This window comes from Xenopus laevis, chromosome 7L, assembly GCF_017654675.1.
Source record: "Xenopus laevis strain J_2021 chromosome 7L, Xenopus_laevis_v10.1, whole genome shotgun sequence".
In the NCBI taxonomy this organism is placed as follows: Eukaryota; Metazoa; Chordata; class Amphibia; order Anura; family Pipidae; genus Xenopus; species Xenopus laevis.
Window position 1 is genome coordinate 137,831,355 of NC_054383.1, and position 13,908 is coordinate 137,845,262.

The 13,908-nt window shown below is 47.3% G+C and overlaps 1 protein-coding gene across 1 annotated transcript; it reads right to left on the bottom strand.

The window, feature by feature from the left end:
- tmem82.L (transmembrane protein 82 L homeolog) lies at positions 1-13,454 on the bottom strand. Its single transcript, NM_001094923.1, is given in 6 exon segments — positions 1-797; positions 5,641-5,828; positions 8,013-8,421; positions 9,787-9,961; positions 11,769-11,841; positions 13,372-13,454. Coding segments are annotated over 6 exon segments (1,035 nt in total). The 5' UTR covers position 13,454; the 3' UTR covers positions 1-689.
- Positions 13,455-13,908: the final 454 nt, after the last annotated feature.

Below are 13,908 nucleotides of genomic sequence, written 5' to 3' on the forward strand. Positions count from 1 at the left end.
TAAAGACAATCACTTTCCCTTTATTCTCATTGGCTGTGACACCGCATTTCATGTTTTAATTAACCAATCACATTGTTTCAGTTGGGCGTCGCACAGACTCCCAGGAATCGGGGGGATTTTGTGCTCAATTAAAGGAACGTGGGATTTTATCACAAATATTATCAGTGAAAATGTACAAAACGGAGACAAACTCATTTGCTATAAAACTGAATTGATCAAATTATTTCTACCCCGAGTGACTCCCTGACCCCTCACCCCGTTGCACCCAGTGGAACCCCTTTATCTTTGGGAGTTTTCAGACACTCGTGTCAAATATTTTGGGTGAAATCCTTAAGAATCTCAGAACTTGTTGACTAAAACGAGTCATTTCTTATTCCAAATGAAAGCAGAATATTCTAGAACTGAGGAATAACATCCGTCATTCTTGTAGAACTTCAGCGCTGGTCCAGCCCATTGGGTCCATTTGGTGCGATAAACAGAACCCCGAGAAACCCAAATACACTTTGTGCTGCAGTTGATCCACATCGTGGAAGACACCACTGATCCATGGGGAGGAGAACCACCCCAACTGGGACACAATACAAGTTCCCAAACTCCAAATCCTTATTTCTCATCTGGGGGCAAAACTCAATATTATAAAGTTTGTAACAAACTCCAATGGTCAAACAGATTCTGGGGCTGCTTTGGGCTCATTCTTCCAGGCTGGTCTCTCGCTGGAGGGTTCTGCCGTCTCTTGTGTATTTGGAGCCTCTAGAGATGGGGGCCTTTCTGGGGCTGGAGATCCTATCAGCAATATCCTGGTATAGAAACAAAAGAGAATTTAGTTCTACATAGTAACATAGTAAGTAAGGTAGAAAAAAGACACATGTCCATCAAGTTCAACCTTTTTTTTTTTTTAAACTACCTATCTGCCAGTTGATCCAGAGGAAGGCAAAAAAAACCATCTGAAGCCTCTCCAATTTGCCTCAGAGGGGGGGAAAAATTCCTTCCTGACTCCAAAATGTAATGGGACCAGTCCCTGGACCCCTATGAGCTCTCTCCCATATCCCTGTATTCCCTCACTTGCTAAACACCATCCAACCCCTTCTTATACCTATCTAATGTATCAGCCTGTACCACTGATTCACTTCCCAGCTCTCCCTGTAACACCCCTTTCCCTCCTCTAATCTCATTGGCTCCCTCCTGTCTGCTGGGAGGAGCTACTGGTGAATAAAGCATCCGACCCTTCCTTGTACCTATCTAATGTATCAGCCTGTACCACTGATTCACTTCCCAGCTCTCCCTGTAACACCCCTTTCCCTCCTCTAATCTCATTGGCTCCCTCCTGTCCGCTGGGAGGAGCTACTGGTGAATAAAGCATCCGACCCTTCCTTGTACCTATCTAATGTATCAGCCTGTACCACTGATTCACTTCCCAGCTCTCCCTGTAACACCCCTTTCCCTCCTCTAATCTCATTGGCTCCCTCCTGTCTGCTGGGAGGAGCTACTGGTGAATAAAGCATCCGACCCTTCCTTATACCTATCTAATGTATCAGCCTGTACCACTGATTCACTTCCCAGCTCTCCCTGTAACACCCCTTTCCCTCCTCTAATCTCATTGGCTCCCTCCTGTCTGCTGGGAGGAGCTACTGGTGAATAAAGCATCCGACCCTTCCTTGTACCTATCTAATGTATCAGCCTGTACCACTGATTCACTTCCCAGCTCTCCCTGTAACACCCCTTTCCCTCCTCTAATCTCATTGGCTCCCTCCTGTCTGCTGGGAGGAGCTACTGGTGAATAAAGCATCCGACCCTTCCTTGTACCTATCTAATGTATCAGCCTGTACCCCTGATTCACTTCCCAGCTCTCCCTGTAACACCCCTTTCCCTCCTCTAATCTCATTGGCTCCCTCCTGTCTGCTGAGAGGAGCTACTGGTGAATAAAGCATCCGACCCTTCCTTGTACCTATCTAATGTATCAGCCTGTACCACTGATTCACTTCCCAGCTCTCCCTGTAACACCCCTTTCCCTCCTCTAATCTCATTGGCTCCCTCCTGTCTGCTGGGAGGAGCTACTGGTGAATAAAGCATCCGACCCTTCCTTATACCTATCTAATGTATCAGCCTGTACCCCTGATTCACTTCCCAGCTCTCCCTGTAACACCCCTTTCCCTCCTCTAATCTCATTGGCTCCCTCCTGTCTGCTGGGAGGAGCTACTGGTGAATAAAGCATCCGACCCTTCCTTGTACCTATCTAATGTATCAGCCTGTACCCCTGATTCACTTCCCAGCTCTCCCTGTAACACCCCTTTCCCTCCTCTAATCTCATTGGCTCCCTCCTGTCTGCTGGGAGGAGCTACTGGTGAATAAAGCATCCGACCCTTCCTTGTACCCTATCTAATGTATCAGCCTGTACCACTGATTCACTTCCCAGCTCTCCCTGTAACACCCCTTTCCCTCCTCTTATCTCATTGGCTCCCTCCTGTCTGCTGGGAGGAGCTACTGGTGAATAAAGCATCCGACCCTTCCTTGTACCTATCTAATGTATCAGCCTGTACCACTGATTCACTTCCCAGCTCTCCCTGTAACACACCTTTCCCTCCTCTAATCTCATTGGCTCCCTCCTGTCTGCTGGGAGGAGCTACTGGTGAATAAAGCATCCGACCCTTCCTTGTACCTATCTAATGTATCAGCCTGTACCCCTGATTCACTTCCCAGCTCTCCCTGTAACACCCCTTTCCCTCCTCTAATCTCATTGGCTCCCTCCTGTCTGCTGGGAGGAGCTACTGGTGAATAAAGCATCCGACCCTTCCTTGTACCTATCTAATGTATCAGCCTGTACCACTGATTCACTTCCCAGCTCTCCCTGTAACACCCCTTTCCCTCCTCTTATCTCATTGGCTCCCTCCTGTCTGCTGGGAGGAGCTACTGGTGAATAAAGCATCCGACCCTTCCTTGTACCTATCTAATGTATCAGCCTGTACCACTGATTCACTTCCCAGCTCTCCCTGTAACACCCCTTTCCCTCCTCTTATCTCATTGGCTCACTCCTGTCTGCTGGGAGGAGCTACTGGTGAATAAAGCATCCGACCCTTCCTTGTACCTATCTAATGTATCAGCCTGTACCACTGATTCACTTCCCAGCTCTCCCTGTAACACCCCTTTCCCTCCTCTTATCTCATTGGCTCACTCCTGTCTGCTGGGAGGAGCTACTGGTGAATAAAGCATCCGACCCTTCCTTGTACCTATCTAATGTATCAGCCCTGTACCACTGATTCACTTCCCAGCTCTCCCTGTAACACCCTTTCCCTCCTCTTATCTCATTGGCTCCCTCCTGTCTGCTGGGAGGAGCTACTGGTGAATAAAGCATCCGACCCTTCCTTGTACCTATCTAATGTATCAGCCTGTACCACTGATTCACTTCCCAGCTCTCCCTGTAACACCCCTTTCCCTCCTCTAATCTCATTGGCTCCCTCCTGTCTGCTGGGAGGAGCTACTGGTGAATAAAGCATCCGACCCTTCCTTGTACCTATCTAATGTATCAGCCTGTACAACTGATTCAGGGAGACAATTCCACATCTTCACAGCTCTCAGTGTAACAAACCCCTTCCCAATATTTAGGCAGAACCTCTTTTCTTCTAATCGGAATGGGTGACCTTGTGTCAGCTGGAAAGACCTACTGGTAAATAAATCATTAGAGAGATTATTATATGATCCCCTTATATATTTATACATAGTTATCATATCACCCCTTAAGCGCCTCTTCTCCAGCGTGAACATCCCCAATTTGGCCAGTCTTTCCTCATAGCTAAGATTTCCCCTTTACCAGCTTAGTTGCCCTTCTCTGTCCCCTCTCTAATACAATAATGTCCTGTTTGAGTGATGGAGACCAAAACTGTAGGGCATATTCTAGATGGGGCCTTACCAGTGCTCTATACAGTGGGACCCCCTCCTCCCGTGACTCTCTGCCCCATTTAATACAAGTCAAGACCTTATTTGCCCTTGATGCTGCTGACTGGCATTACTTGCTACAGACAAGTTTATTATCTACAAGGACTCCAAGCTCCGTCTCCATTATGGATTTGCCTAGTGCAGTCCCATTAAGGGTATAAGTGGATATTGTTACATCCCAGGTGCAGGACTTTACATTTATCAACATTGAATCTCATTTGCCACTTAGCTGCCCAGATTGCCAGTTAGTCAAGATCCTGTTGCAAGTGCCACATCCTGGATGGAATTAATTGGGCTGATAGTTTTGTCTCATCTGCAAACACTGATACATTACTTACAATCCCCTCCCCTAAGTCATTAATGAACAAGTTAAATAAAAGTGGCCCCAATACTGAGCCCTGAGGGACCCCACTAAGAACCTTACTCCAAGTAGAGAATGTCCCATTAACAACTACCCTCTGTACCCGATCCTGTAGCCAGTTTCCTATCCATGTGCAAACGACTTCATTAAGCCCAACAGACCTTAGTTTAGAAAGCAGTCGTTTGTGGGGCACAGTATCAAACGCTTTGGCAAAATCCAAATAGATCTACTGCCCCCCCACTGTCCAGAATCTTACTTACCTCATCATAAAAAGCAATCAAATTAGTCTGACATGACCTATCCTTCATAAAGCCATGCTGATTGCTGCTCATAATGCCATTCATTAGGACAAAATTTTGAATGTGATCCCTTAACAAGCCTTCAAATAATTTGCCCACCACAGATGTCAGACTTACTGGCCTATAATTGCCAGGCTGAGATCATAATCCCTTTTTATTTATTGGAATAACATCAGCTTTTCTCCAATCCATAGGCACCATACCAGATGAAAGTGAATCTGAGAAAATCAGAAATAGGGGCTGGTCTAAAACTGAACTAAGCTCTCTTAGAACCCGGGGGTGTATGCCATCAGGCCCTGGAGCCTTGTTTACATTCATTTGTATTAAAGCTTTTTGAATCATATCCTGAGTCAGCCACTGACTAGATTGAGCTGAACCATTCGTGCAGTTATTAAGTGAGCCTGTGAACCCAGACTCCTCTATTGTATATAGAATCTTGTGAATCTTGTCTCTAACTCCCCCCTCCCCCCCACAGACAGGAACCTCCCCCTGGGTAAGTGAAGCCAATCTCCCCCAGTACTTACCCAGGTACAGAGCTCTGATTCTCTGTACTTCCTGCTCCTGGGCTGTTCTCTTTCCCATGGTCAGACAGGAACCTCCCCCTGGGTAAGTGAATCCAATCTCCCCCAGTTCTTACCCAGGTACAGAGCTCTGATTCTCTGTACTTCCTGCTCCTGGGCTGTTCTCTTTCCCATGGTCAGACAGGAACCTCCCCCTGGGTAAGTGAATCCAATCTCCCCCAGTACTTACCCAGGTACAGAGCTCTGATTCTCTGTACTTCCTGCTCCTGGGCTGTTCTCTTTCCCATGGTCAGACAGGAACCTCCCCCTGGGTAAGTGAATCCAATCTCCCCCAGTACTTACCCAGGTACAGAGCTCTGATTCTCTGTACTTCCTGCTCCTGGGCTGTTCTCTTTCCCATGGTCACACAGAAAGCTCCTGCCAGGTAAGTAAATCCAGTACTTACCTGTTACCTAGTGTCAGTATCTGGGTGGCAGTGGGAGAGGTGATACTTAGGGTTAATAGCTCAGGGGCAGAAGAGACTCCTCACCTGTTCTCGGCAGATCCTGAGCATGACCCCGGCATGGATCAGACACCAGATCTCCCCCGTCAGGGAAATGAAGATATGGAGAATGTCGGCCCATCTGCCCACGGTCATCATGAGAATGAGCAGCCCCCCCATACGCACAAACACTGTCTGATACATCATCTGGTCACTGGGGTTCTGCTGCTGCTCCTCTGCAAGGGAAGGACAAAGAGATGGGGGTTCACATTGACTCCCACACATTGGGTTACACAGGGGAACATAGAGAGAGGCCCTAGTGATAAGGAGAGTCCCCAGGTCTGACACAGGGGTGACCCCACTACCAAGGAACAGAACAGGTTAATATCTAGTATAAGTAACCCCAAAAGAACTGGACTTGCTGAGATTTAGAATTACTTATATTAGATATACCTCGACCTGGATGAATGAAAATCTTCATAGTCATAGAACAAGTAAATAGACAGTTGCAGTTCCACTTGTCACCAGCAGTGTCACTGTAGCACTTATAGATCAGGTAAATAGACAATGAAGATTTTCATTCATCCTGGTCATAGTATATCTAATATAAGTAATTCAAAAATCAACAACTGGACTTGCTGAATAATTATTGGAGACTTTTCACTGCTGCTCGGATGAGTGAAACGTCTTCAATAATTACTCAGCAAGTCCAGTTGTTGATTTTTGAACTACTTGTATTAGGTAAATAGACAGGTGCAGTACCACTTGTCACCAGCAGTGTCACTGTAGCACTTTATTATTATTAAAGGGATACTGTCATGGGAAAAAATGTTTTTCCAAAAATAATCAGTTAATAGTGCTGCTCCAGCAGAATTCTGCACTGAAATCCATTTCTCAAAAGAGCAAACATATATTTTTATATTCAATTTTGAAATCTGACATGGGGCTAGACATATTGTTAATTTCCCAGCTGTCCCTGGTCATGTGAGTTGTGCTCTGATAAACTTCAATCACTCTTTACTGCTGTACTGCAAGTTGGAGTGATATCACCCCCTCCCTTTTTCCCCCAGCAGCCAAACAACAGAACAATGGGAAGGTAACCAGATAGCAGCTCCCTAACACAAGATAACAGCTGCCTGGTAGATCTAAGAACAACACTCAATAGTAAAATCCAGGTCCCACTGAGACCCATTCAGTTACATTGAGTAGGAGAAACAACAGCCTGCCAGAAAGCATTTCTCTCCTAAAGCACAGGCACAAGTCACATGACCAGGGGCAGCTGGGAAATTGACAAAATGTCTAGCCCTATGTCAGATTTCAAAATTGAATATAAAAAAATCTGTTTGCTCTTTTGAGAAATGGATTTCAGTGCAGAATTCTGCTGGAGCAGCACTATTAACTGATGTGTTTTGAAAAAAACATTTTTTCCCATGACAGTATCCCTTTAACATGTATTTATATAGCGCCAACATATTGCGTAGCACTGTAAAGTAAATGTGATTATACAACTAAATGACATGAATTCTATACATAGAACATATGGAGTAACATACATCACAATCAATACTGGTACAAAAGGTGAGGAAGGCCCTATGCAAAAGAGCTTACACTCTAAAGGGAAGGGAGTAATACACAAGGTGTGGGAGTGGGCAAGATGGAATTAAGTGGGTGAGAAATGTGGTACTGTATGTGGTGTTGCGTTTGGTAGTTAAGCAGAGTGAGGGGAGGCTTCTCGAAAGAAGTGCGTTTTCAGAGATTTCTTGAAAGCAGAAAGGTTGGGAGAAAGTGGGACAGACCGTGGGAGAGAGTTCCAGAGGAGGGGTGCAGCCCTTGCAAAGTCTTGAATGTGAGCACGTGAGGAGGTAATGAGAGAAGAGTTGAGTAGCAGGTCAGTAGAGGAGAGTAGTAAGCGAGTGGGTGAGTATATAGAGATGAGTTCAGAGATGTAGGGTGGAGCAGAGTTATGAAGTGCTTTGAAAGTCAGGGTCATTAATTTGATTCTGAAAGGTAGTGGAAGCCAGTGCAGGGATTGACAGAATGGTGAGGCAGAGGAGGAGCGGTTGCTGAGGTGTATGAGCCTCGCAGCAGTGTTCATTATGGACTGGAGAGCTGACAGTCTCTGGAGGGGGAGGCCAATTAAAAGAGAGTTACAGTAGTCTAGACGTGATATGATGAGAGAGTGAATAAGAATTTTGGCAGCATCTTGGGTGATAAATGATGGTATTTTGGAGATGTTCCTTAGGTGGAAGTGACAAGATTTAATAAGTGACTGGATATGAGGAGTGAATGACAGGGCAGAATCTAGGATAACCCCAAGGCACCGGGCCTGGGGAGAGGGGGTGATAGTGGAATTGTTAACTATGATGGATACTTCTGGGATGTTACTGGTGTTAGTTGGAGGCGCTGCCCGCAGGACCCACCTTGCATGTAGATGACCAATAAGGTGTAGCAGATGGTGAGGGGGGTCCAGAAGCGCATGGCCTCCGACGTGCTCAGGAAATCTCTGTTTATTACAGCCACAGCGGCCAAGTCAGACACCAGGAATGCCACCTTGAGTGCCCGCCTCAGGAACGGGGGGATGTCGTGCCAGGAGGCCAATAGGGACAGACACACCCCACAGTATCGCTCACGGCTGTGTAACTGGTACATGATGCCAACATGGCGGCACATTCTCCTGCTCTGCCACAGGATCAGCCACGAGAGCCCGACGGCCAATAGCAGGTTCCACGTGCGGTGAGGGGCCCCCTCATGTAAATAATCCAGACTGCAGCTCACCCCACAGCCCAGCGAGAACTGGCACAGCAAGAAGAGCTGAGAACTCCCGGCACCCTGCGGGGAAACACATGGACTTCCTGCATTAAAGGGGAACTTAACCTTAAAACAACATGTGTATGGAAGAGAAGCTCTGGCAGAAGGCGTGTAGCCTCCCCCCCATTGGCTGTTTCATGTTCAAATATTTTATTGGATTTCTCACAAGCAAAAAGCAAATAACACGACTGATACAATCCTGCAGTTTCACAAACATGTCACAGGTAACACATGAGACTGCTGTTCTTCTGCTTAGGAAAGATGTGAGAAAGGTTTCTAATTTTATTCCTAAGCAGAAGAACATCAGCCTCTTTCTTTCTCCTGACAATTTCCTTGACTACTTGCTGGTCAGACTGGTGGGAAACTGACCAGCAGGTGGCGCTGTTATAACAAAATTCATTCATATTAACAGTACATGTATCCCTTAAAGGGATACTGTCACAGGAAACAAATGTTTTTTCAAAATGAATCAGTTAATAGTGCTGCTCCAGCAGAATTCTGCACTGAAATCCGTTTCTCAAAAAAGCAAACAGATTTTTTTATATTCAATTTTGAAATCTGACATGGGGCTAGACATATTGTCAATTTCCCAGCTGCCCCAAGTCATGTGACTTGTGCTCTGATAAACTTCAGTCACTCTTTACTGCTGTACTGCAAGTTGGACTGATATCACCCCCTCCCTTTCCCCCCCAGCAGCCAAACAACAGAACAATGGGAAGGTAACCAGATAGCAGCTCCCTAACACAAGATAACAGCTGCCTGGTAGATCTAAGAACAACACTCAATAGTAAAATCCAGGTCCCACTGAGACACATTCAGTTACATTGAGAAGGAAAAACAGCAGCCTGCCAGAAAGCGTTTCTCTCCTAAAGTGCAGGCACAAGTCACATGATCAGGGGCAGCTGGGAAATTGACAAAATGTCTAGCCCCATGTCAGATTTCAAAATTGAATATAAAAAAATCTGTTTGCTCTTTTGAGAAATGGATTTCAGTGCAGAATTCTGCTGGAGCAGCACTATTAACTGATTCATTTGAAAAAAACATGTTTTCCCATGACAGTATCCCTTTAATATCTTGGCATTAAAAATAAATAATGAATGTACATTGTAGAAGTGCTTAGAACTAAAAAATAAATATATATTATAAAAGTGCTTAGAATAGCCCCCTCATCAATTTTACATTCACTTATACTTTAAGGTTTACTTATCCTTTAAGGTATGAAGTGATATCTGTTATAGAAGGAGATTCTTTATTCAGCCAATAGCTAAATGATTTCTTACACACAGCCAATATGAAGGTAATAAGTATCTTTGTTGATAGATTTTAGTTCAGGCTTCGGACATAGAGAATTACTATGTGAGTTCAATAGACATGGCAGTTTCTTACCTTACTGACAGACAGAACCATAGACACCGCTCGGAGACTGAACTCCAGGACCACCAGGGCCCCCACGCGTGGCCCCAGCAGAGAGTAAATGAGGGTGAGGAGGGAGACGTGAAGGAAATCCATGAGCAGAGACTGGGCCCGGAGCTGAGCCGCCTCCTTCTGTTTGTCCGGGTCACTGACAATGGGAGAGACGGAATCACTACTGTCAGCGCCACCCAACTGCCAACTGCCCCTATAGTGAGTGTGGGGTTTCAAGGGGAACTAACACAATGTAACTTTATGTAACTTACTGGTGCTGATCTCACGTTATAACTAATAGTGTGGCCCCCCCAGACCCCTGTTACCTACATCGGAGGGACCGCTCTTCTCCCATGGCTACTGCAGCAGTGACATCAGACACGAGGGTCAGGGAACTGATTACATCAGAGATCCAACCTATCAGGTCTTTGTCCCAATCCCAACATCACTGCTGTAGACACCATGAGAGAAGATGTATTCGCTGGTTCTGACTCCTGAAACAATGTAGAAGAAGCCAGACTGATACTCAGCACCATAGAACAAAGTCAGTTTTTATGTTAAGTTTCCCTTTAAATTGTGAAATGAGTGTGTGTTGGACAGTGGGTCTGTGGGAGAGTAAGTGGGTGTGAGAGGTGGGTGGGTTGAGAAGAGTGGGTGGGAGTGGAGAGTGGGTGGGTAGGAGAGTAGAGTGGGTGGGTGGGAGAGTAGAGTGGGTGGGTAGGAGAGTGAGTGGGTGGGTGGGAGAGTAGAGTGGGTGGGTGGGAGAGGAGAGTGGGTGGGTGGGAGAGGAGAGTGGGCGGGTGGGAGAGGAGGGTGGGTGGGTGGGAGAGGAGGGTGGGTGGGAGAGGAGGGTGGGCGGGTGGGTGGTCGAGTGGGAGAGGAGGGTGGGTGGGAGAGTGGGAGAGGTGGGTGGGAGAGTGGGAGAGGAGAGTGGGTGGGAGAGTGGGAGAGGAGAGTGGGTGGGTGGGAGAGTGGGAAAGGAGAGTGGGTGGGTAGGAGAGTGGGAGAGGAGGGTGGGTGAGTGGGAGAGGAGAGTGGGTGGGAGAGTGGGAGAGGAGAGTGGGTGGGTGGGTGGGTAGGAGAGTGGGAGAGGAGAGTGGGAGAGGAGAGTGGGTGGGTGGGTGGGTAGGAGAGTGGGAGAGGAGAGTGGGAGAGGAGAGTGGGAGAGGAGAGTGGGAGAGGAGAGTGGGTGGGTAGGAGAGTGGGAGAGGAGGGTGGGTGAGTGAGTGGGAGAGGAGAGTGGGTGGGTGAGTGGGAGAGCAGAGTGGGTGGGAGAGTGGGAGAGGAGAGTGGGTGGGTGGGTAGGAGAGTGGGAGAGGAGGATGGGTGAGTGAGTGGGAGAGGAGAGTGGGTGGGTGAGTGAGTGAGTGGGAGAGGAGAGTGGGTGGGAGAGTGGGAGAGGAGAGTGGGTGGGTGGGTAGGAGAGTGGGAGAGGAGGGTGGGTGAGTGAGTGGGAGAGGAGAGTGGGTGGGAGAGTGGGAGAGGAGAGTGGGTGGGAGAGTGGGAGAGGAGAGTGGGTGGGTGGGTAGCAGAGTGGGAGAGGAGGGTGGGTGAGTGAGTGGGAGAGGAGAGTGGGTGGGTGAGTGAGTGAGTGGGAGAGGAGAGTGGGTGGGAGAGGAGAGTGGGTGGGTGGGTAGGAGAGTGGGAGAGGAGGATGGGTGAGTGAGTGGGAGAGGAGAGTGGGTGGGTGAGTGGGAGAGGAGAGTGGGTGGGAGAGTGGGAGAGGAGAGTGGGTGGGTGGGTAGGAGAGTGGGAGAGGAGGGTGGGTGAGTGAGTGGGAGAGGAGAGTGGGTGGGTGAGTGAGTGGGAGAGGAGAGTGGGTGGGAGAGTGGGAGAGGAGAGTGGGTGGGTGGGTAGGAGAGTGGGAGAGGTGGGTGGGTAGGAGAGTGGGAGAGGAGGGTGGGTGAGTGGGAGAGGAGAGTGGGTGGGAGAGGAGAGTGGGTGGGTGAGGGCAGGACACTTACTTGAGGCACATGATATAGAGATGGACTCTCGTGAGATTGTAGAGAACAGACACAGCACAGGCCCCCACCAGCCCTGGAATTTAAGGGAAACAGTGAGATTGTGACCCAGTGATTCTGAGCCTGAGATGATGCAAATCCCCATGGGGGGTCTGCTTAAGTCCAACAACACCCTGAGCTCCCCCTATATATCTAGATATATATATATATATATATATATATATATATATATACACAAAAGCCATGAATATCCTGTAAATTATATCCTTATAAACGGTGAGTTCTGATGTCATCAGTTATAAACGGTGAGTTCTGATGTCATTTCTATCACATGACTCATTGAAATTTGTGTATTATAATAAATAAAGTACCCCCAGTTGTAAAATATAAGGATATTATAAGTTACCTCGGAGTTCCATGACCTGTATAAAAACACTCGGCCTTCAGCCTCGTACTTTTATATGGTCATGAAACTCCTCAGTAACTTATAATATCCTTATATTTTACAAGAGGGGGTACTTTATTCACTATATAATACACAAAAGCCATGAATATCCTGTAAATTATATCCTTATAAACGGTGAGTAGTGATGTCATCAGTTATAAACGGTGAGTAGTCACATGACTCACTAAAATTTGTGTATTATAATAAATAAAGTACCCCCAGTTGTAAAATATGAGGATATTAGAAGTTACCTCGGAGTTCCATAACCTGTATAAAAACACTCAGCCTTCGGCCTCGTACTTTTATATGGTCATGAAACTCCTCGGTAACTTATAATATCCTTATATTTTACAAGAGGGGGTACTTTATTCACTATATATCTAGTCATGTCAATAAATGCTGCAGCCTGTACTGAATTCTGTATTGCCCTGCAGCAGCTTTTCATTTACTATTCTCTCCCCTTTAACCCCACCCACATATTTACTCTGCATGATGATTGGCCACCTGAACTGACTTGGCTTCCCAGAATGCACTGCAGGCTGCCTCTATGTTAACTGCTAATAAAATGTGTGGGCATTGGATTTAATGGGAGGAACAAGTTCTTTTACTGGACTACAGTTCCCAGCATCCCCTGAGTGACAGCAGTAGTGACCCACTGACCCCATGGAGCTGAGGAATATTCTCCGGCACATCCTGATGGGGCAGCATTGAGCTTGAATGACCCCCAGTAAGAATCATAAACACAGGTGAGTAGAATTCTCCCTAATGTGAATGAGGCCCTTGCCCTTTAACCCCCCGAGTCCCAGTGTGTGCAGGACAGACAGACAGGGGAGTAACTGCAGCCTGGAACAGATCTCTAATGAGAAGCCTCTGCACATGAGCAACATACAGCAGCCTATAATAGAACTCATTGCTTCCTATGGGGCAGGACACACAGACTCACCCAATGGGAAACAATGGAGGCCAATTACATATAGTTACATATAGTCCCATATAGTCACATATAGTTACATTTAGTGTGGCCCTTCTGGCAGCACCTGCATTAGGGGAAGGAGTGGAGTTGCTGCAGGGCTGGTTGCATTGCTGCATGCGACTTCTCTTCCTGATTGTGCCATTAACCCTTTCGCCTGGGCAATGACTGAGCTGGGGGTACAGTCTCACCTTGCAGCAGGGAGTCGACGCTACCCCAGAAGTGCCAGGGAATGTCGGGCAGGAATGAGGAGAAGTAGGAGATGAAGCCCATCGTGTGAGTCCCAGGAGCAGCCGAGGGAATGACTGGGAATTATGTTGCAACTGCAGCTCTTCCCTCTCTCAGTATAAAGGTCACTGATATGTCTATAGGGAGGGGGGGAGGCCGGGGATTAACTCCCTGCAGCCCAGACTCTGGGCCAGTTGTGTGTGATATTGGGGGACACTTGTGTGCGACTTCCCTCCCCAACACCCAGTTTATTCTGAGGGTTAAAGCAACAACTCCATAGAATTCTGCCCGGCTGAACTCAATAGACCAACATTCTCACTCTGCTGAACTGGGACATGAGCCAATCAGCAGCCAATCAGCATCCTGCGCCAGACTAGTGAAAGCTGACTGCTGATTGGTTGCTATGGGTTACTGCACCATTGTTACTGACTCACCCCCTCCCCCTAAGTTACAGGGCTCCCCTTAAACTTTTGGGGATAAGACATGAACCTCGGTGCCCC